The sequence below is a fragment of the Castor canadensis genome, chromosome 4, assembly GCF_047511655.1.
Source record: "Castor canadensis chromosome 4, mCasCan1.hap1v2, whole genome shotgun sequence".
In the NCBI taxonomy this organism is placed as follows: Eukaryota; Metazoa; Chordata; class Mammalia; order Rodentia; family Castoridae; genus Castor; species Castor canadensis.
Window position 1 is genome coordinate 152,880,588 of NC_133389.1, and position 25,235 is coordinate 152,905,822.

Consider the following 25,235-nt stretch of genomic DNA (forward strand, 5'->3'; position numbering starts at 1 on the left):
CTAGAGTGCTTGGCATGCAGGAGGCCCTTGAATCTCCAGTACCACAAAACAACAAGGAAATCTTGAAGATGAGGGTTAGCCACTCACCTATCTGGGAGATTAGTGTTCTGGTTAGGGGAACAGCTAGTGTAAAATCCTTTGGGAACATATTTGGCATGTTCAGGGAACTTTCAGAAGGCCACTTTGTTACATGGTAACAGTGGATTGGTTATAGTGATATGGGAAGGCAAATTGTTTAGAATCTTATGGAACATTGTTAAGACTTTAGCTCTTAGAATGACATGAAAAGCCACTTGAGGATTCATTATACTTAATACGCATGTTTGTGTTGGGTTTTTTTTTTTTTTTTGATGGAATCTCACTATATTGCACAACTGGGATCAAATTTGTGATTCACCTGTTTCAGCCTTCCCAGTAGCTGAGATTACAGGCCTGTGCCACTTTGCCTAGCTATTAATACAAATTTTAAAACATAGCACTTCCTGAATACAACTTAGAGATTTCATATTACCACCTTTTTTTTTTAAAAAAAGTGTATCTCTAAGTTGTGATGTACAACTTAGAGATTTCATATTACCACTTTTTTTTTTTTAAAAAAAGTGTATCTCTAAGTTGTGATGTAATTCTCCTGCCTCAGCCTCCTCAGTGCTGGGATTATAGGTTTGCATTATCATAATTATTACTGCTTTTTTGGTTTTATTTTTTCCTTTATTGTTAGGCTGGGTGGGGGTACATTGTAGCATTTACAAAGGTTCTTACAATGTATCAAATATATCATACATGAAAAGGATACTGCTTTTTTATATAGCTACGTAGACGTGAAATCATCATTTTTCTGACACATGTACTTAATATTCTAATTATCTTATTTCAGAAAGATCCAGATTACCTGAAGCTATGGTTGGACAATTTTGTTTCTAGCTATGAACAATTCTTAGATACTGACTTTGAAAAGATGCCTACCAGGTATGTAGAAACACTAATTATATTCCCTTGGATGGAATTGTTTATTTTTGGCACAAAGATTTAATTGATGACATATTACAAGAATGACAATGTTTACAAGCTTGTTATTCCTTAATAACCCTGCTGTCAAGCATTCTTCACTAATTGATCACAACAGTCTTCTTTGGTGTTACTAAATCTTGCCTCTTGAAGCTGCTTTGATTAGATACTACCCACTGGGTGTATGCAGTTCACTTCATTTCTAAAACTAGCTGTTACTGGTGGCTGGGGAACATGTTTCAGATGTTCCTTGGGTCTTGGATACAATGCCTAAGATTAGGACACTTTTTCAAAGTGAGAGATGAATAGTTTAGCTTAGTCTTAAAAATTATGCTTAAATCTCTGTTTAAAACATTATACATTTTTTTTTCTTTTCTCTCTTGTTTTTTGAGACAGAATCTTAGAGTGTAACTCAGACTGGTTTTGAATTTGCTGTGTAGTCCAGGCTGGCCTTGAACTCTTGACTCTCCTACTTCAGCCTCCTGAGTAATGGGATTACAAGGAGTGCATCACCATGCCCATTTTACTCTGGTTTTTCTAAGCACCTTTTAAAAAACTCTTCATCAGGAGAGAAGTATATATAAAAATGAGAGATTTACTGGTACTGTTAATAAGTAATAGAGAATGGAAGAATCCAGAACTACAAGTTAAGTTCATTTCCCAAACTAAAATGAAGCATGGAAGTTTCACAATATGGTTATAGAAATTGGCAGTCTTAGATGTTCATTTTATAGAAATATTTCCTTAATTTGTATTTTAGGATGGTTCAGAAGGAGGCTAATGATATTTGTCATATATATTTGTGTGCATGTATCTGTGCAATGAATCAAAAAACCTTTCACTCAATGTAAAAATACTAGTAATATCTCACATTAAATATCTGAAGAAGAGTCTACATAAGTTAATAATTGTCATGTCATCATAGGAGCTCTTTAGAATACTCTTTTGAGATTTAGGTATTTTTCATAGAGATAGAGAAATTAGTATACAATGGCATATGAAAAAATTCTTAGGCTTTAGTAATAGTATGTTTAAAATATATTACATATTACATTTTTATATATTTTTGTGTATTTCACAGCAAAAAATACACTTTGACTTTGGGTTTTAGTGCCCTGTGAAATAGGGCAGATGATATTAACATTTTATAAATTTAGGGAACTTCAGGGATTAAATGGCCAGCTTCATGTTACACAGGTGGAATTTAGTACCCAGACCGTTAGACTTTGAATCTGGGTAAGCATTTTTATTGTGAGACACACATCAAGAGAGCCACTCACATCTGATATCTTTTGCCGTTACAGAACCATATAGTCTTCTTACACAGAAACCACATCTGACAAATTATTGCTATATTACTTAAAAACAATCTATTGATGCTCATGGTCAGGGTCGACATTCACCTTTTGCTGGTTACCTTTTCTCCCTCTTCTGAACACATGGCTTGGGGAGTCTATAAGGTAGGTCATTAGTGTTTAGTAAAGCAGATGACAAATACTAAACTAGGTACAGGTACTTCATTTTTATTCATCAGTTAAAATGACTTCATTTAGTTAGAAATAATATATGTATACCTAATAATTCTAAGTAGGAAATGCATTAGTTTATATATTTTCATTAAAAATAAAACAGTTAAAATCTTAATCTGTCTTTCTCTCCACTGAATAAGACCAAACGTTCTGCTCTAATATTCTTCTAGTTACAAATCATCTGTTTGTGTCCTGCAGACAAGAAGGCACAGGATATCTGGACAGAATAAAAAAGCTTCTTAGGATTTCGTATGAAAATGCAGTTAATTTAAGTGTCAGAGATTTTCTTTGTATCTTTCAATAGTCTTTCTTCCCCTTGCATTATAGGGTAGATGATGTGCCTCCGGGAATATCTCTCCTTCCTGACAATATTCTGCAGGTTCTGAGGATCCAGTTGCTACAGTGTGTGCAGAAAATGGCAGATGGGTTAGAGGAACAACAACAAGCCTTGTCAATTTTGCTTGTTAAGTTCTTCATTATTCTTTGCAGGTATCTGGTACTTAAAAAAAACAAAACAAAACCACCCATTATTTACTTAAAATAATTATTACCATAATAATACATTTTTGTTGTTTGTTGATATATTAGAAAGCCTTTTATAATTACCATACCTAGTTATAGAGACACCCAGCCAAGAGTTTTAAATGTGGCTTTAAAGTAAAGACAATGACAGGAGATTTTACTTCGGCAAAAAATTATTACACCAGTATTTTCTATATTGTTCTTATCTGTAAATGTATATACATTTTTTTTACTTTGGTGCTGCTTGAGATTGAACCCAGGGCCTCAAGTATGCTACCTGTGTGCTCTATCACTGAGCTATACCCCTAGTCCTTGTATATACATTTTTACTACCATGTATTATATTTGTAAAAATGCTTCCTTCAACTCTTTCATTTTATCAGTAAAGTCCAACTATTCTATAGGTTTTCATATTTTCCAGGTTTGTAGATTAGGTATTTGGTACTTAAATTTTAGTGTGCATAAATATCAATTGTAAAGCTTAGTTAGAAATGCAGAGCTTGATCCTAACTTATGGAAAGTCTGATTCAGAATGGCTTAAACATTGGAATTTAAAAATAAATTCCACACTGCCAGGTGCCAGTGGCTCATATCTGTAATCCTAGCTACTCTGGAGGCAGAGAGCAGCAGGCTCACAGTTTGAGGCAAGCCTGGGCAAAATAGTTAACGAGACCCTATCTTGAAAGTACCCAACACAAAAAAATGGCTGGTGGAGCCTGCCTACCAAGTGTGAGGCCTTGAGTTCAATCCCAAGTACTCTCCCCCACCCAAAAAAAAAAAAAGTTCCAAACTAGTCTGCATGTAAGAATTTGAGAATGTTGAGTTAGGGGCATAATATATATGCCTCTTGAAGTCTGCCATCTGTAGGAAGCCACTTCCTATAATATGCACCATTTGATAATTATTTTATAATTTGTAGGTGAATAGTATCTTAATTTACCATTTAATCATTTTTTACTTAGTTGTTCATTGCCTCTGATTGTAGGAATTATGGAATGAATGATCAATTGCTAAAACATTTTGCCTCTAATTTAGGCTTCTCAAGAAACTTATGCATACTTTTGTTTTCATATTTGTCCTCATCTTTAAAATTTTTAAAAAAATGAATTTTAAGGGCTGAGGAAAAAGGGTTTCCTTGAAATTTGCCTCTACAGTGGTTAACTTCCTGTATTTTCTCCTGTTAATTACCTACCACAATATATGACATAATTGTGCCATCACCACAGTCAGTTTTAGAACATATTCATCAGCCCATAAGGAAACCCTGTTCCCATTAACAAGTCACTCCCTATTTACCCTACCTCCATCCCCTGGCAATCACTAATTTGCCTTCTGTTCTGAATATAATGTAGAATTGAAATCATATAGTATGAGGTCCTTTGTGACTGGCATCTTTCATTTAGTATAATGTCTTCAGGTTCATCCGTGTTGCAGAAGATACCTATACTTATCCCTTTTTAGGAATCAATAATATTCCCTTTTGTGGATTTCCCACATTTTATCCATCCATTTGTTGAGAAATATTTGGGTTGTTTCTACTTTTTGATTGTCATCACTATTTCTCTTGTGAACAGTCATATACATTTTTATATGGACATATATTTTGTTTTCTCTTAAGTATATACCTGAGAGTCAAATTGCTGGTCACTCTTGAGAAAATGCCAGACTGTTTTCCTAAGTAACTGTACCATTTTACATTCTCAACAATGGTTGTATGAAGGTTTCTTTTTTTTTGCACATGCTTGCCAACACTTACTTTTTGGGTTTTTTCATTTTAGTCTTATTAATGGGCAGGAAGTGGTGTCTCATTGTGGTTTTGATTTGCATGTAGATTTTGTGACCGATGATGTTGCATATCTGTTCATGTGCTTATTGGCCATAATTGGTAGAAATGCAATGTGGGATTCATGTATAATTTAAATTATTCTAGGATTTGGCTCAAGTGGTAGAGCTACCCCCCCAAAAAAAGAATCAAAATAAAATGTTCTAGTGTCATTAAAGATGGGGAGACAGAAAGAGTCAAGATTTCATGCCAGTCTAACTTCTTAAAATTAAAAAGAAGTTTAATCTCTCTTATTCTCTTAGCATCTACTGATTTTAAGATATAAAGTATTTCACAGTGTTTTCAGTACAGAAAATTAATAGTCTTTACTTTCAAAAAGACTTTAGATGTAAATGTTAGCATACTATGTGTTGTACCTCAGTCTTATAAAAATGGAATAAAATGGATATATTTTATTATTATATAAATATTATATATTTTAATTAAACACCAGTACTTCTTACCCACTTCTTTTAGCACGATATGTTGCTGTGCTTTCTTAGAGTATGTAGAGATGGCCGTTCTATCAAGGACTTTTAATAGTTGAGAAAATATGATATGAGTCTAAAAAGAGAATTACAATTCTAAAAGCAAAGTGAAAACTGTAAAGCTACATGTGTGGCACAATGACTATGCTATTTACAAAAACTAGACTGAATCTGTGTAGGGAGAGAAAACCTGTAAGTAAATAATCTAGATATAAATAATTGCATATATTTAAGTTATAAGAATGTTGATTTTTTCCTTCTATTTCTACTTTAGAAAAATTAGCAAATATGATTTTCTAATAGAAAAATTTATAGAAATTTATAATATATAATATATAACACATAAATTAGAGAGCATTTCTAATTTTTCTGTAATGGAAAAACTTATAGAAATTTAATTTGTAGTAGCTATAAATTAGAGAAAATTAGAAATACATAGAAAAATTAAAATATTTTATAAGTAAGTAGATCCAAATCTACTGAGAGTTTGTGACCTTATAAAATACTTTATATCATAAATATTCTTTGTTTATAGTAAACAGTGCTTGAGATGTGTTTCACACTCTCATTAGGAAAACAGTTATATAACCATATTGATTTTAGGTTTTAGTAAGTATCATTTGTATTTTGTTTGCCAACATCTGTTCTCAAAATACAAGCTGAATACATGAATATGCATTTTGTTCACTAATCATATACAATAAATATGTGATTCTTTTTTTCCTCATAGAAATCTATCAAACGTGGAAGAAATTGGAACTTGCTCTTATATTAATCATGTCATCACCATGACAACACTCTATATTCAGCAAGTAGGTGTGAACTAGTATACTCTTTTTCATCGCTTTATTAACACTAACTGTTTTTTTAAATATTATATTTAATATAGTTAAATGCATTCAGAGGAGGTAATAAATGAGAAGAGAATTAAAATTGCCATTGGGTAATTTGTTTCAGAAATCTACACATACTATCTAAGAGTGGACAAGTTGCTGTTAATATGTTATTTTAATTTAAAGGCTGAAGTGTTTTATGTCTTTTAAATGACACAGCTTGTGATTTTATGTACTTAATTATTTGTCATTGCATATCTTACTGAAAATTTAATATTTTTCTTTTTGATACTGGGGTTTGAACTCAGGGGCTATGCCTCAAGCCACTCCACCAGCTCTTTATTTTTGTGATGGGCTAGCTATTTGCCTGGGCTAGCTTTGAACCGTGATCCTCCTGACCTCTGCCTCCTGAGTAATTAGGATTATAGGCATGAGCCACCAGCACCCAGCAAATTTAATATTTTTCTAAAGATATTTGGCTATCTATTTTAAACTTATCCTAGGAAAAATTTAAAATTTAGGAGACTCTATGAAGTTTACATGATTAAATGCATCTTTCAGACTCAGGGGAAGTTACATTTGTTTTAATAAAAATTGTTTATTATTCGTTAATGAATGAGTCATGTCTTTAATACTATATTTAACCTTATTTTTAGTTAAAAAGCAAGAAAAAAGAGAAGGAAATGGCAGATCAGTCATCTTTGGAAGAATTTGTGATTCATGCATTGGCATTTTGTGAAAGTTTATATGATCCATACAGGAATTGGAGACATAGAATTTCAGGGTATGTCTCATAAATTATAATAATCATTTAAAATTTGAATGTTATCTTCTATGTGATTTTTCAAAGACTGTCTTCTCTATGAAAGCAATTTGGAAGCATGTATAAGACCCACAGATTTAACTCTGAAATAGAGAACTATGTTAGAGGTAATGAATTAGCAATAAATGCTACTTTCAGATAGTATAATGTACTCTGGATTTGTATTTTGGATGTTTGAATACTGACAATTTAATAAGAAATATTAAAGGCACAGTAATATCAGATAGAGTACACATATTTTTCAAGAGAAGTGTTCTTGTTTAAAAAACAAGGGTTGTGAATTCAGCTTGGTATGCAAGACCTTGCATTTGATCTTCAGTACTCCTATCCTCCAGTAAAAGCCACAGATATCATATTTTGAATATGCTTTTTAGCAATATTTTGTCCATTTAAAAATTAATCAATTTATTTTTGTGGTACTGGAGACTGAACTGTTCGTTAATTTTTAATTGTGAGCATGTGTCAGTCAAACTTCAGTCAGGAAAACAAAAACCACAATAGATACTCAAAAAGAAAGAATGTAATGTTCGGCATATATTAAACAGATAGAACCAAAAAAACAAAGTGGAATACTGCGATAATACAGAGATAGTGACCTCAGAAAACAGTTACCTTCTTTAGAGAACTGTGGGAACAAAGGGAAGATATTGGAGATATTGGAACCTAAATATTGATCGAAGAGGCCCTATAGCACTTGGGCTTAGGTGTCTGCAGAAGGTATTGCTTAGCTGATGCTGGTATTGCTGACGAGTCCCAGGAGAGGCTGGTCCTTTGACTGTTAAAATAAGCTGAAGGCAGGAACCAACTGCCATTGCTTCAGTTAAGAACTGTTGCTGTGTCCATGTTGGTAAGTATAGCGAAAAAGAGGAATATGGAACCAGTTTATTCTTCACTCTTTGTTCTAGCCTCTATCTAGAACCTATTGCTACAGAACCCTAAAGGGAGGCTGCTAGAAAAAAAAGGAACAGTTTGCAAAGTGTCTGCTCCAACTTCAGAAAGCAGAGAGAATATAGAAGGGTGGGTTTGTAGCATAGTGACAATAGCTTAATTACCAGTAAAGAGCTGAAAGAGAAGAGTTTTAAACTCATGTGTAATTCTTACTTCTGGGTAAGAATTACATCATCACCGTCATTCAAACCTCTTTTTGGCTTCCCATATCTGCTCAAGAGTTTTCCATCTTTATTTTCAATTTAATGTGACCCACTTATAACTAATTCTCACTTTTTTTGGGGGGAGGGGTATTGCAGTTTGGACTCAGGGCTTTGTGCTTGACATTCAGGCACTCTTAACACTTGAGCCACACCCCAGCCCTAATTCCCATTTCTTGCAGCACAATTGCAACATTTTATTACTAAATGGTTTCTATAGTCTGTTCAGTTTCCAGGATAGTGTACCTTCACTTTGAATAGTTACCCTTAGATGATAGTGAAGAGTTGCTAACAAAATACCTATATAGATTACATGGCAACACATTTTGTATGTTCTATATAGTAATATAATACTTTATTGAAATAAGAATACATCTCTGTTGAGGGGATTGATAAAGATGGTGATCCTAGGCTACAAAATTTCAATTAGGAGGAATAAGTTTAAGAGATCTGGTTTTACAACATGGTGACTTTAGTTAATAACAATGCATACTTGCAAATTGCTAAAGATAGCAATTTTTAAGTTGTTTCCATTACCAAAAAGTATGCAAGGTAAAGCATTTGTTAGGTCAATTTAGCCATTCTTGAATATATACATATTTTAAAAGATACTATTGTGTATCACAAGTGTATATGTTTTCTTAAAATTAAAAATACATTCTTTAGTTAAGAAGTAAGAAATACAAATAACAGAACATGTATACCCCACTTATTTAATACAGCAGTCTTCTCTGCATATTTTAATATTTACGTTACACCTTGAGAAAAGTTGTCTGTGTTAGTTGTGGGCCTCTAGAGAAACAGAACCACATAACCAGTGGGATATGTGTGAGGAAGGGGCAGGGGATATTGAATTGCTATAAGAAATTGGCTCACATCATTATGGAAGCTAGCAAGCCCAAATCTGCACTGTGGGTCAGCAAGCTTGAGATCCAGACGAGCCAATGGTGCAGCTTCAGTCTAAAGGGTGGCAAGTAGACACTCAGGAGAGGTACAAATAAAGTCCCAAGGCAGTCTGCTAGAGAATTCCCCCGTGTTTCAGTAGGAGAATGGAGGGAAGCAATCTAATCTTTTTGTTCTCTTCAGACTTTGAATTAATTGGATGAGACCTGTTCACATTGTGGAAGACTATATGCTTTACACAAAGATCACAAATTTACCAATTAATCTTTTTTTTTTTTTTAGATGGGTTCTCATTATCTTTTTGCTCTGACTGGCCTTGAACCATAGGCTTCCTAGTCTCCACCTGTATAGTAGTTGGAATTACAGGCATGAGCCACTGAGCCTGGTCTACCAGTCAGTCTTACCCAGAAACATCTTCCAAGTTAATAAAATTAATCATCACATTGTCTTAAGACTTCTTGATTATTTATTAATGGGAAGGTACTGAGGACCTTTTGAATGCTTCTATTGAACGTTAGTATGTTTCTTTTCCCCAAGAGAAAGTCTTTGAATTTTCTTTGACAGTGGTTTTGTATTAGAACAGGCTAAATTATGCTGCAGTATCAGACAAGATGTTTTGAATAATGAAGATTTATTTCTTATTCACTGCTTGTTGTGGGTAGATAGGGAACCTCTACTTATCCTAGTCACTTAAGGTCCCAAGTTGACAGAACAGCCAACATCTTAAGCTTTGCTAGTTACCATGTGAGGAAAGAAAGTGCTGAAAGTCTCATGTTGGCAGTTTAACACCTTGTCTGCTCATCCACATGCCACATCATTTTTATTCTGAACGCTGGCCAGAACCAATTCCCTGTCCTCATCTATCACAAAGGGACCAAGAAGTTCATTTCTATCTTTTGATGAGGAGAGCTGTAGAAATGGAAATGATTGGCAGACAGCATCGTGATGACCTTTTGTCTCTGCCTATGTACTGCTTTTTACTCTTTAAATGTACGGAGAGGCACATAACATACATTTTATTTATAGGCTTTATACTCACCACTTTGGTTCTCAACGAACCAATGTTCACTGTGTTTTGACTTATATGCTAGAGATTTTGCAAAGAAAGGTGTATTTCTCCCCAATACTGCCATTTCTCCATCTTTCACCTTTGTCTTGTCAGCAGTGGTAAATCTAAGAAAGCCCAGTTTCAAAACAGTAACATTGAATTTTTCTTTACAGACTGTAAGGCGGATACTGAAAGATGAATCAGTCTGAAAATGACAGGCTTATAAAGAAATCCTTAAAGAGCAAAACGAAGACTGGGGATATAGTTCAGTGGTAGAGCACTTGCCTAGCATGTGCAAGGTCTTGAGTTTGATTCCCAGCACCTGAAAAATAAGAGCAAAATTAATTTAAATATGAGGAAAGGACAGAAGTTTTATAAATAAGGTAATTCAGATTATGAATTAAAGTAAATAACATTGGCAATTGAAAACAAACGTAATATTAAAAAGCTAAAAATAAGAAATCTGGGCTATGGAAACGGTTCAAGTGGCAGACTACTTCCGAGCAAATGCAAGGCTCTGAGTTCAAATTCTAGTACTGAGAAAAAAGGAAAAAATTTAAATAGTGTAACATCATATAGAACATGTAAGATGTACATATGTAAGATGGCCAGAGAAAGATGAATGAAGTAGATGATAATCAATGGCATTTGATAAATGCATGTGATATATTTGCCAGGAATTATACTTGAAGCTGTCTGTGTATTATCCCTAATGTGCATAACAAAGTCTTGCTAGTAATATGAGGTAAATGGTAAAACAAAGGATTCAGACTTGAGTTTGACTTTGACAGGAAGATTTAATCATAGACAGGAGAAAGTCATTGTTCTTGGAAACAAAAGATCTATACCAATAACTTATATCAAATATATTATTCTGTGAAGTTAAATGGAAATTTAGGATATACTATTCATTGTGCTTGTTACTTACTAAACAATCAGATAGACCAGATTTAACTAAAATTAATACAATCCCAAACACAAAGCCATTTAAAATTATATTTCTTTTATTGTTTGATTAAATAAACCATACCTCATATAATTTAATTTAATAGGAAAATCTTTCCTTAAAATGACTTGTTCATGCATTCAGATCATTCATAACAAAGAGAAAATGTGCAAAATAAATGACAAACATTTGGGGCGAATGTTATCACTGAAATTGAATAAACTGTATTTGATGTTCTGTATACTATTGTTTTCTTTGAGACAGGGTATTGCTATGTAGCTCAAGCTGGCCTGGAATTCTCTATCCTCCTGCCTCCACTTCCCAAGTGCTGGAATTATAGGCATGAGCCACCATGACCTGCTATATTACTCTTGTTGCAATCATTGCAGAGGCCTGGATTTATTTCCAAATAAAAAGTTAAAAAGAGAAATGATTATGTCTTAAGCATGATGGAAGCACAAAAAAGAAACATGGCTAAATCAGCCAGTGGTCATGAACTTAGAAAACCAAGATGCAAATGAATGTTTTGCAGCCCTCTCAGAAACCAGTTGATATGTATTACCATCTGCCAAGTACTAATACATTTGGCCCAAATGGAGTAATAATAGAGCAATCAAGTTGGCTGTGTTCTAAAAACAGTACAAGACTAAAACTCATTTTTTACTTTTATATTAACTTTTTGAAACCATGAAATACAAACTAGTAACACTTTTTGTGTTCTAATATATAATCATTCTTATCCCTTCATTGTCATAGTAAATTTTTATGACAAACATGGAAATGATGTTCAGAGTTAACATCTAATACAGGGACTTTAGAATAAGTCCTTCATTGATCACAGATTACAGAAGTACATTTTCACTATATTTATCACAATAAAGTGAGCATGTTTATTGTTTATAGTACAGGTCGCTTAGATAAGGTATAATCAGTCTAATAACTTATACCATAATTAAAAATAAATGCACAAAATGGAAATAATCCCATGGAAAAAGCTAAATGAAAGCTAAATCAAATTTTATTGTTTTAAAATTAATTTTTTGCCACAAGACTGAAGTTTTTATTTGAAATTCCAGTAAATTTTGTAATGTCATATAGACATGAAAAATTTCTGATAATGTTCTTTTTTTGTTTTTAAAGATTTGATAATGTTCTTAAGAGGAAGATCTAATAATGTTCTGAGATGTTCTGTTTGAAATTAAATACATAAAATACGATTTTTTTATGCCTTCAACACTTGGGGAAAAGGCATAGATTTGGAAAGCTGTGCAGTAGGAAATGATTGATGTGATTTCTAATGAATCAGGATATTAGGTCTGGACCTTAGAACTCTTTATTTTGCCATCAGTGAGTCCACTTGTACTTATGCTGTTTGTCTAATTCTATGGCCAGCTGGCTTTTCTTCCTAGCTTTGAATTATAAGGAAAATAATTTGAGTAGCTCAGTCATGGTCTTTAAGAAGAAGTCATCTTGCCAGGCATGGTAGTACATACCTATAATCCCAGCATTTCAGGGGCTGAGATAGGAGGGTTGCAAGTTGTAAGCTAGTCTGAGCTACATAGTAAAACCCTGTTTGAAATAATAAATATATATAAGAAAGAAAAAGGGATAGAAAAAGCATCTTAAACCAATGTAGATTATATTTAGATATACAGAATTTCTAGGTAGCTGGTTTAGATATTTCTCACTTTTATTTTTTTCTAATTATGTCCAGTGTTAGTTGGCTCTTGCCTATAATCCTAACTACTTAGCAAGCAGATACTGGGAGAATTTCAGATTGAGGCCAGCCAGGGCATGGAGTTTACAAGGCCCTACGCAATGGCATGTGCCTGTCATTTCAAGCTTCATGAAAGTAGGGTGGAAGTTACAGGGTAGCCTGGGAAAGATAGTTTGCAAGACCTCATCTCAGTGGAAAAAAATTGGGCCTGGCGGTGTGTACCTGTCATCCCAGCAAAGGTGGGCAGCCTGAGAAAAAAAGCAAGACCCTATCTCTAAGGTAACCAGGACACATATGGCTAGAGGAGTGGCTCAAGAAGGAGAGCATCAGCCTTGCAAGTGTGAAGCCTTGAGTTCAAGCCCCAGTACCACCAAAACAAAACAAAAAACATAAAAAGCTTAGTTTTTTTTAAGGCATGAAAGAATTCCTGTTTTTTGTTTTTTTAGAATTTTCCCATTCCACCAGTTGAAAGTATCTTTGAAATAGTAGTCTTTATTCTTCAGTCTCCATACCATCATGTCCATTTAAGAGGTTCATTTTGCATTGAACTGAAAATATTCTGGTAAAGCACATGCAATTTGTGTTGATATTACCAAAGTATAGAAAACATCAAAACTCCTGAAATTTTCATTAGAGATAATCCCAGTTTGTATTGAAGTAAATTAATGGTACGAACCAATTGAATCCAGAGCACTTTATGAGAAATTTTATGTGTACTGTAATAATAAACTCACTAGCATTAGCTGTCAGTTTAGCAGTACTGCTGAACAAATTTTTCTGTAGATTAAAACTTTTAGGACTAGTTCCATTTTCAATTTCCAGTTCTTTGGAGACTTGATCTGGCTATCATTGTGCATAATTTAAAAGAAATCTTTTAATTGGTGAGCACTGAAGTTACTGGCTTGACTTCCTTTTCAAGATTATGCCAATCCTGGAGATGTAATGTTTAATACACAAATCAAAAGTAAAGTGTTAAATTTGTTTCATAGTTTTTGTAGTTGTGGCTTCTCTACTTGCCCATGATATAATTTGTTTTTAACTTCTTTTTAACTATAGACGAATCCTTAGTTCTGTGGAAAAGAGCAGACAGAAATTTAAACCAGCTTCTCTCACAGTGGAGTTTGTTCCTTTCTTTTATCGTAAGTAACACACTAATTCATTTTACTTTGATTTTCATCTTACTCTGGTTACCCTTTTTTTTTTATCTTACTCTGGTCTTAATTCAGTTTTGTGAATTTATAAGATTAGGTGAGTAGTTGGTTTGTGTTTGGTTGTGATTAATTTACTGTTTTTCTAAGCTGATTCTTTTTCTTTTTTGGTGATCTGCACAATTTAATGATAATTATATATTTTAGAACCTCACTAAAAATAGCAAACTTTATTAAAAATAGCAAAATTGGCTGGGGAATCTAGCTCAGTGGAAAACATGTGCTTACCATACACAATGCCTTGGGTTTGATCTCCAGCTCCTGGCAAAAATCCCCAAACCAAACAACAGCAATAAAAACCAGACACAGCCTTGATGTATGTGACTTATATGGGCTGTACTTTTCTGTCTTAAAAAGTGAGTATGCCATATTTTAAGAATACAGAAAAATTAGCAAAATATTAAATGGAACACTGTGTTGTGTACATTGCCTACTTAGATTTATCAGTTCTTAACATTTTTTCCATATTTTCTTCAGTTCTTTTTCCCCCCTGTGAAATAAAATAAGAAAGAATAATCCTTTGTTTTGCTTAGGGAAGATTGCATGCCCACTGTGTATAACCACCAGTAGTGATACTAGCTTTGACTGGATAATCAGATACCCATATCCATAATAAGCCTTGCTTAGACTTGGCCTCACCTAGAAAATGTAAGACCATAAATTCAGTATGTCAGTATAACAGTATAAATTATTTTTGTTCAACTGGAGTCCTTGTAGCTGTCCAAGGGGGCTGCTGTTTAGTCCGTTCAGTGAAGTTGTGAGACCAGATTGGGGGGTATAGAATCCCAAAGAAGCCTTGCATGACTATACATGTTTTTTGTTAATTTATATCAGAGTATTTTATGTTTTTTTGCTTTGTAAATGACTTGTTTTTTATTGTATTTTTCTAATTGTTTCTTAGTATATAGAAACAGTTTGGTTTTGTATATAGGAACAGTTTTTGCATATTTTAAATTCTGTGGCCTTGATAAATGAATCCACTTAAAAATTATAGTAACCTTTATGTTATTCCTTAGGGTTTTATATGTATACTGTCATGTCATCTGCAAAACAGACCATTTTACTTTGCTTTTCCAAACTGTGTGCCTTTTTATATTGTTGAAGTGGTAAGAGAAGACATTCATGCCTTGTTCCTGCATGTACAGGAAAACCAGTCTTTCATCTTTAAGTTAAAGTGTTACCTATAGGTATTTTTTATTGAAGCATTTTATTAAGCAAATGAAATTTTAATATGAATAGATATGGACTTTTCACTGCATCTGAAGTGATAATATGTATATGTACACACAACCTTCAAGTTTGTTAATTGGTGAAATACATAGATTTTTTTCCCCTGGTAACCTAATATTGCATTGTTGAGCTAAACCATCTTTGTTATGATTACATGATTATTTTATGCTTTTTATGTGGTACTGAACTTAATTTGCTAATATTTTGTTAAAATTTTTGTATCTGTATTCAGGCAGGATAATGAGTCTAGTGTTTTTTTCCCTTGTTATATCTTGTATAGTTTTCGAATCAAGGTAATTGTTCTAGTCTGCTCTGGCTGCCATAATAAAATAGGATAAACTGGGTGACTTAAATATCATAAATTTATTTCCTTACAGTTCTGGAGGCTGGAAAGTCCAAGATCAGGGTTCTAGCAGGATTGTATTTGTGATGAGGTCTCTTTTGAGACTTTTAGGTGGTTTCCTTGGTCTTCTTGTATGTCCTCATATATTGAAGAGACTAGTGTCTCTTTTTCTTTTTATAAGAACATCAGTTCTATAGGATCAAGACTTCACTTTTATTATCTCATTTAACCTTAATCACCTTCTCAAAGGCCCTGTCTCCAATACAGTCACAAGGGGATGAGAGTTAAGACTTTAATACATGAATTTTTGGGGACACAGTTCTATCCATATTATTCTGCCCCTAAATCCCTCCAAAATATATCTAATGTATTTTGCACATATTTATCACATGCAAAATACATTCATGCCATCAAATGTCTTAACTCATTCTAATATCAACTCTATAAAGTCTAAAGTCCAAAGTTTTACCGAAATATCGCTTACATTAGATATGATCGAAACTCAAAGTACAATTACTATGAGTCAAAATTCTTTTCCAGCTGTGAACCTGTGAAACCAGATAGTTATATGCTTCCAAAATACAATGCTAGGTCAGGCATAGGATAAACATTCTCATTCCAAAAGGAGAAATTAGAAGGGAAGTCCAAAATTTGTTAAGACAGCAAATTCTATTAGACTTCAAGGTTTGAGAATAATCCTCTTTGGTTCAGTAGTCTTCCATCATTGGAATGTCAGTGTTATCCCTTCCAGATCTGTAGGACATTCTTGCCCTTCTGCTTTCTCTCAGGACCTCACTCAATATGGCTGTCTTTGAGGGAAGCCCTGCCCCTGAGGCTCTGAGTTGGGTCATCCTGACCCACTGAAATCTAAGAAGTGATCCCAACCTTTGACACTTAGGAGGAGGAAGTAGCCTTGTCCTATGGGTCTGTGATGGGATTGGCCTTCTTTATCTCTAAATTGCCTTCACATTCATTCATTCTTTCCTTTCCTTGAAGAATGGCACATATTCACAAGGAGTAACTGTATGGTATGGTCCTATAGCAACTAAGAAGTCTAGGTGTTTATTACCTTCATTCCTTCCTACTTTCTGTCCCCTTCTGTTCAAAATGGCAGTGTCTTTGCTGGTATAAGCCCATCTCTCTATTGCTGGTCTCTGCTGATATGGCTAATTAAATCCATGAGTCATACCCGTGATTGTGGCTCATCAAATGATTATTCAGTGTTTTCTTTAGAATAAGTATTCTCAAGTTTTGCAATATGGATAGGCTGAGAACTTTGGTTCTTTTTTGCTTAGTAATTTCTTCAATTCATTTTTCCCCTTTCACATTTTACTATAAATAGTCAGGAGAAATCAAGCTGCTACTTCAACGCTTTGCTTAGAAATTGCCTCAGCTAAATATTCACTTCATCACTTGTAAGTTTTACCTTCCAGAAACCATTGGACGTAGTTCAGCTGAGTTCCTTGCCACTTTATAACAAGGATCACCTTTCCTCCAATGTTCAGTAACCTGTTCTTATTTCCATTTGAGACCTTACCAGAATTACCCTAAAGTTCTTAGTATACATTTCTAAACTCCTCTAGCCTCTATCCATTACCCAGTTCCAGAGCTGCTTCCACATTTTTAGGTATTTCTTATAGTAGCATTCTGCTTCTTGGTACTCAAATCAGCATGCTCAGGCTGACATAACAAAATACTATACATAGATTGGTGGGATGATGTTAGTTTTATTAATTGAGGTGAACATTGTCTTCTTTTCCTCTCTTTTCTGTGAGAGTTGGTTTGAAATTTCTATTACCATTTCCTTAATATTCTCTAGCAAAGCAAAATGTGCTACAGTTTACTTTGTGGGAAAGTTTTAAATTGTGGAGCCAATTTATATACTAAATATAGGCTATTCAAATTTTTTATTTCTCTGTTTTTATAATTTGTGTCTTTCAAATAATTTGTGTTTTTATCTATGTTTAATTTATTGACATAAAGTTGTTATGTTTATTATCTTTTCAAAGTCTGTAGGATCTGGATTGATGTCATCTCTTTCATTCTCATATCAATAGTTTGCATTTTTTCTCTCATCTTTTCTTGATCAGTCTAGCTAGAGACTATGAAGGAAGATGACTACAATGTCTCTAGATGGTAGGAATTTTTTAGCTCTATTGTAATCTCATAGGATCACAGTTGTATATGTAGTCCCTTGTTTACCAAAATGTAGTACATGACTGTATTTAGAGTTAGCCTGTTGGGCTCAGATGGTCCCAGTTTTGTTCACAGCATCCAAAGCATCATAGTCAAGAGCCAGTAGAACATATGACTTTTTCTTTCCATTAGGCCTGATTAGGGTGTTGACTGTGGCCATTTCAATGTCATAGAGTTCCTTCACAGACTGTTTGATCTGATGCTTGTTGACATTGACGTCCAAAAGGAACACAAGTGCCTTACTTTTTCATGGGTAACTTAGTGTTGGCATAGTGATCAAGCTTATTTCTTTTGGGAGTGCTCTTCTGAAGATACTTGGCTTGTCTTTGGGACTACAGTGTCTTGGACTACCAAAGATGGGTGATTTGTGGATCTTTTTTTGTGACTGTGGATACTTTCCAACACTGCCATCAATGCCTTTGTTTTGGCTCCAGCTTTGGGAAGGAGAGGGGTTGTCTTCACTTTTGGTGTCGTCTTCATGAAAAGGTTCTCCAGATATTTTTATTTCATTACTTTCTAATATACTTTTACCATGGTGAGAGAACATATTGAATTTTATTTTCACACCCTATTTTTTATACTTAAATGTTTCTATGATAATATTTCTTGCATGCTTTGCCCGCTATTAATATAGCACCGCAGCAATCTTTTGGTTAGAGATTACATGGTATATCTTTTTGCATACTTTACAGCTGTTACCCTATTTGTATGTCCACTGTGGCTGACTGGAACTCTAATAGCTATGTGTAAAATCTGAAAATTATTCAGGTTTCAGTGTCTTTGTAGTTTTTTTCCTGTCTTGTGGAATTTCACACTACCATGTAAAGATTGATACTCAGACACAAACTGAGTCCTATGCATATTTCTGGAGCCCTTGGTATAGCTTCCTGTACTCCAGTACTCTGCTTTGCAAATTCTAGTTGCCTGGGCCTCACTGAATATTTGATTTCTGGCTCTTCAGTGTAGCAGATAGCCATGTTCTTTTAGGGTTTCCCTTTTCTGTGCAATAGCTCAGAAAGTCTTCAAACCAGAATCTGACTTGATCTTTGGGTTCACTTTGTTTTCCTTCTCCTGTATATCATGGTTCTCTCACCAAATTTCTGGAACCTATTTTGTCAATTTTTCTAGTTGTTTATAACAGGAAAGTACATGCAGTGCAAGTTACCCTGATACAGCTAAAATGACTTAATTTTTTTAAATTATAAATTTACCTGAAAGCTGTTTGTTTTTAGCTGTGTTTTATATAAAATGGAAATAATTCTGTCATTATAGACTTGTCTAATTGAGTAATGTATAAACAGTTTGTCAGTAGAGAATAAGTAAAGAAATGTGCATCACTATAGTGGTATATGCTTTTTGGTCATAGAAATGAATAAGGCAGATGTATCTGTTAAGATGTAATAATACCCAGATGTAGTAAGTTAGAAGATGAAAAAAGTATGATTTAGTACAGTCAGACCTACATTATCATGAGTTCCATATCTGCAGTTTCAACTAGTAATGTTTTGAAAATACTCAGGAAAAAAAATTGCATCTGAATATGTACAGACTTTTTTTTCCTTGTCAGTATAACAACTATTTATATTCTGTTTACACTGCATTCAGGACTTTAAGGGATCTAGAGATGATTTAAAGTATATGGGAAGACATGTATGGGTTATATGTACCATTTTATATAAAGAACTTGAGCATCCACCGGTTGGATCCCATACCCTGGGATGAGGGTATGGAACTAGTTACCTGCAAATACTGAGGGAAGACTGCATATGTACAGCTTTTTGTTTTTTAAAAAGTAGGGGTACAGAAGAGGAGGTCAGAGGTGAGTTTTTATAAGCAGAGTCAGAATATTCATATATATGGAGAATTACATGAGATCAAGAACCTAAAATGCTACTTGATTGTCTCCCTCTTCCTTTTCTTTGACAAAATGCTTCTCAGCCTTGCCTTTTGATGCATTTTAACTTTTTTATAAACAGTTCTTCATGTTCCAGTTTTCATATATTCCTTAGAGATGAATCATGTTGTAAAAAAAAATCTTACTTATTTGTCTATTTGTGCATTATATTCACAGAATGTTTTCAGGAAAGTGAACATCTCAAGGAAAGTCTTAAGTGTTGTTTATTGCATCTCTTTGGAGCCATTTTAGCCGGTGGGCAGGTGAGGACAGTGTTGAAAGCTAATATATAAATTTTAGTTAACTGTGCAAAAAGCTTTCCATGGAGTATTTAATGTATCTTTTGTTCTTTTATAACCTCATGAATCATATAAATATTTTTGAATTTATGTCTTCTTTTAAACTGATCTTCTTAATAATCTTCAAAAAAATAATAATACTTACACTGACAATAAAATTACTGGATAAATAACTAGATTTAACAAGGTTTGGTGTTGTGGGCAAGAGGCGTGGCTTAAATGGTAGAGTACCTGCTTTGCAAGTGAAAAGCCCTGAGTTCAAACCCAATTACCACCCACACAAAAAAAACTATATAAACAAATTTTGGTATTGTGAGTTCATATTTATGTTGGTTTTTAGCAACTAGTTCTGACTTTAGAGTATAGAGGAAGTCAGCCCTATTAGTTGATTTGATGAAATCAAATTCTAGCAGTTTCATTTCTAATAACGTGAATTTGGTTATTCTATCTACTTATAATTGCTATAATTGTATAGTTTTACAGCTTTTAATGCATATTTTAACAAATCCAACTAGTTTTTTTATTATTTACTATAAAAATAATTTCTAGTAATTTTTCTAAGTTGTCTCTTGTAAGCTTTGAGTATCACTTCTAGTTGGCAACAGGATTATAATTCATAAAGAATTAGCCATACAGTCCTTTTTTGATTCATGAGCATGATTATTGGGTGTTCATGCCTTTGAGTGACATGTGCCGCCCTCAAATCTTGTTACGACGTGGGCACATTACCCTTCTGACGTAAAAAAAAAAAAAAAAAAGAATTAGCCATACAGTTTAGATCAGAGGTCCTTAACCTTTTTTGTGCCACATGCCCCTTGGCAGTTTGATAAAGTCCCTTATCAGAATGTTTTTAAATGCCTAAAATTAAATACTAATATCACAAAGGAAACCAATTATACTGAAATTTAGATAACAGAAATACTGACAAAACAAATTCATTACAAAGTAATAAGTGCTTTTTGTGTGTGTGTTGGGGGTTGAATCCAGAGCCTGCATATCATGGGCAAGCACTCTTGCCTCTGAGGTACATCTCCAGCTCCAATATGTGCTATTTATAACGCATGCAATAAAAAGATACAGCAGTGTGGTTAAGGCAGAAGAATCCCTTGACCCCAGGAGTTTGAGGCAAGACTGAGCAACATAGTCAGACCCTGTATGCTGGGCATGGTGGTGAATGCCTGTAATCTTTGCTGCTCAGGAGATGGAGACAGTAGGATTGCTGTTTAAGGCCTGGCCAGGCAAAAAAGTCAGTGAGATCTCAAAAACAAGGCAAGTATGATGGTGCATGCCTATAATTCCAGCTGCTTGGAAGCAAACTGGGGAGGCTTGCAGTTGGAGGCCATCCCTGAGTGAAAACACTCGAACCCATCTCAAAAAATACTGAAAGCCAAAAGACTGGGATCATGGTGCAAGTGAGTGCATGAGTCCAAGCCCCTTACCACAAAATAAATAGAAGTGTGTAAGTTACTATATTAGTTATATACACTAAGTCCAGTCACTAATTTCGAAGAAGAAACACTTCAACTAACATAAGAAAATGCATATGACTTGGTGACAGAATCAAAACTGTTACTTAAACAATTGTGCTTTATCGCTTACATTTCAATTTGAGGGAAATACTTAATTTCAGTTAGACATTAGTGGAAATAAACATACATATTTTTTTCTACCCAGGCTTATACCCAGGTTTCCCTTCTTTTCACTCAGATTGAAAGTTCTTTCTTCTGCTCAACAAAAGAAATGGTCTCTAAACTGAAGAGACCACCCACAGAGTGGGAGAAAATATTTGCCAGCTACACATCAGACAAAGGACTGATAACCAGAATATATAGGGAACTTAAAAAACTAAATTCTCCCAAAACTAATGAACCAATAAAGAAATGGGCAAGTGAACTAAACAGAACTTTCTCAAAAGAAGAAATTCAAATGGCCAAAAAACACATGAAAAAATGCTCACCATCTCTAGCAATAAAGGAAATGCAAATTAAAACCACACTAAGATTCCACCTCACCCCTGTTAGAATAGCCATCATTAGCAACACCACCACCAACAGGTGTTGGCGAGGATGCGGGGAAAAGGGAACCCTCTTACACTGCTGGTGGGAATGGGAATGTAAACTAGTACAACCACTCTGGAAAAAAATTTGGAGGCTACTTAAAAATATAAACATTGATCTACCATATGATCCAGCAATACCACTCTTGGGGATATACCCAAAAGAATGTGACACAGGTTACTCCAGAGGCACCTGCACACCCATGTTTATTGAAGTACTATTCACAATAGCCAAGTTATGGAAACAGCCAAGATGCCCCACTACTGATGGATGGATTAAGAAAATGTGGTATTTATACACAATGGAATTTTATGCAGCCATGAAGAAGAACGAAATGTTATCATTTGCTGGTAAATGGATGGAATTGGAGAACATCATTCTGAGTGAGGTTAGCCTGGCCTAAAAGACCAAAAATCATATGTTCTCCCTCATATGCGGACATTAGATCAAGGGCAAAGACAATAAGGGGATTGGACTTTGATCACGTGATAAAGCGAGAGAACACAAGGGAGGGGTGAGGATAGGTTAGACACCTAAAAAAACTAGATAGCATTTGTTGCCCTCAACTCAGAGAAACTAAAGCAGATACTTTAAAGCAACTGAGGCCCATAGGAGAAGGGGACCAGGGACTAGAGAAAAGGTTAGTTCGAGAAGAATTAACTTAGAAGGTAACACACATATACAGGAAATCAATGCATGTCATCTTCCCATATAGCTATCCTTATCTCAACTAGCAAAAACCCTTTGTCCTTCCTATTATTGCTTATACTCTCTCTTCAACAAAATTAGAGATAAGGGCAGAATAGTTTCTGCCTGGTAGCGAGAGGTAAGCGAGGGTAAGGGAAGGGGTGTGGGGATGAGGGGAGAAATGACCCAAACATTGTATGCACATATGAATAATATAAAAATTTAAAAAAATAATAAAATAAAATAAAGTTCTTATCTTCCTTTTTTAAACTATTACCTTTTTCTTTAACGGGAAACATTCTCTTACATCAATATACCAATTTTAGTATTAGAGTAAATTACATGTTTAAATTAAAATTTTATTTAAAACCTTAAAAGCTTATGTTTTCAAAAACTTAATTAAATTTTATTTGAAGATATAAACTTATATCAGTAATATTCTAGGGATTTTATGCATTAGCAAGAAATTCTTGTCTATGTATAGGAATATATCATGAAGGTTAATAGTTACGTTGGGTTTAAGAGCCTCTCATGAGCCAGGTACCTGTGGCTTATGCCTATAATCCTAGCTACTCAGGAGGCAGAGATCAAGAGGATAGTGGTTCGAAGGAAAGCCATCTCAGCAAATAGTTATGTGAGACCCTATCTCAAAAAAAGACCCTATCTCAAAAGTCACAAAAAAGGGCTGGTGGAGTGACTCAAGGTGTAGGCCCTGAATTCAAACCCTGGTACTACAAAAAAAAAAAAACAGAAAAAAAAAAGAGCCTCTCATGGGACTCTTTATTTCATGCCAGTAGGAAATTTAAATGTTATAGCTATAGGAAGTTGTTCTTTATTTGATAATTTCTTTACCATTTCCTATTCTGTTTGGAGATTTGAGACTAATTTTCAGTTTTCAAATAACTCTATGAACAGGTGACTATATATTTTGGTAATCCCTTTTTGGCTACATAGGTTCTCACTATGTAGCCCAGGCTGGCCTAAAACTCACTATCCTTCCTCCTCAGACTTCCAAGTGCTGGGATTACATGCCTGATCTGGTGCACCAAACCCCCCTTTTTAATTAACATGCCCAATTTAAATATGTTTTCTAACATATTTATCTTATAAATAACCTGAGATTAAGGGTTTCCTATCTGCTAGTACTGCTGCAATTCTCCTGTCTTCCTTATTTTTGTCTTCTGTTTTCTCTCTGTATTGTCATTTTTTTCATGGCTCTTGTACTCAATGGACATTTTTTTAAAAATTATTTTTATTCCCACCTGTAACTCCAGAACAATGCTGAAATTTCTTTATTTTTATTTATCCTATCCCCTTTTTTGCTAGCCAGCCACAATTCCTACTTAAGTTTCCAGGTAGACTACATGGCCTTTTCTTCTTTTCCTCAATGGAAGATAAGAGTCTTCTTATAATGAGAGAGACAGTGACCTGAATCTTATTTTCCAGCTCAAATTTACCTAGTCATCCTTCTGTATTAGCTAATATCCTTTATTATTTCTTCACTACTGCGAATTAAGAACTAATAAGTATACATGAATGAAAATGGATGTGGTATTGTTATTGAGTAAGGGAGAACCTGCTTAGATCCCATTCTCTTTTTGAACACAAAGACATATTCTTGTTAGTGCCTAGGGGTAATCAGGCCCTAAGAGACCTCAGTACTGAAAACTTAACATGAAAATCAGGGAGATAGTGAAAGCCTCATTCATTAGTTTATGTAGTGAAAGTACTCACAATCCTTATGATGAGGGCATAGCTATTATTAGATTTATATCAAAGTTAGAAGGTTGCTTGTTATGAAATCAGTGTAAGAGAATTAAATGAATTGAATATCTAAAGGCATTAGAGTGATCTTGTTTTAAGAATATAAATGTTAAATTCTAATGACTGGACTCTTTTTTTTCCAGTAGAAAGCATTGACACTGGGCTTTTCCATTGGCATATTTGTCCTTCAAGTCTATGAATACACACAAGACAACCTGTACTGTTTGTGTTAAGAGCAAGGGCTTTGAGGCTGGCCTTGGTTTGAGTCCCATGTCCATGTCAAGCTAGTTGTTTGGCCTTAGATAAATTATTTATATATGTTTTGGTTTATTTGTAATATAGAAGCAGTCATTTGTTTTTCTGGAGGTACTAAATTTAAACTCAGGGCTTAGTGCTTCCTGGGCAGGCTTTTTACCAGTTGAGCCATACCCCCAACCTTTTTTTTTTTTTTTTACATTTACTTACATGTGTATGCACTATTTGGGCCAACTCCCCCCCCCCCACCCCACAGCCCCCTGCCTCCGGGCAGAATCTGTTCCACCCTCTTGTTCTCCAACTTTGTTGAAGAAAAAACAAAGCATTTTTGCTAGTTTGAGGTAAAGATAGCTATACACGGAGATTCTTTGTGTTGTTTCTATGCATATGTGTATTACAACCCAAATTGGTTCCTCTGGACCAGACTGCTTCACTACTTCCTAATCCCCTTTCCATAGTGGCCTCTATCAGTTTAAGATTACTATATTCACTCTATACAGTAAGCGTATCAACCACAT

The 25,235-nt window shown here is 34.3% G+C and overlaps 1 protein-coding gene and 1 non-coding gene across 15 annotated transcripts in view; both read left to right on the top strand.

Annotated features, from left to right (window-relative positions):
- The window catches only part of Nbeal1 (neurobeachin like 1), a 205,019-nt gene that overhangs the window by 23,299 nt on the left and 156,485 nt on the right, over positions 1-25,235 (top strand). For all 14 annotated transcript variants that reach the window (XR_012447349.1, XM_074071453.1, XM_074071448.1 and 11 more), the window contains exons 3-8: positions 875-966; positions 2,862-3,023; positions 6,097-6,178; positions 6,856-6,983; positions 13,841-13,923; positions 19,833-19,918. Coding sequence is in view for 13 of the 14 variants with exons in the window: in XM_074071453.1 (XP_073927554.1) it covers positions 875-966; positions 2,862-3,023; positions 6,097-6,178; positions 6,856-6,983; positions 13,841-13,923; positions 19,833-19,918 (633 nt within the window). In the remaining variant the exon portion in view is untranslated. The remainder of the gene's footprint in view (positions 1-874; positions 967-2,861; positions 3,024-6,096; positions 6,179-6,855; positions 6,984-13,840; positions 13,924-19,832; positions 19,919-25,235) is intronic.
- Positions 20,590-20,693, top strand: LOC141423000 (small nucleolar RNA U13). The gene has a single exon (XR_012447679.1). It is a non-coding gene; the product is annotated as a small nucleolar RNA U13 (small nucleolar RNA).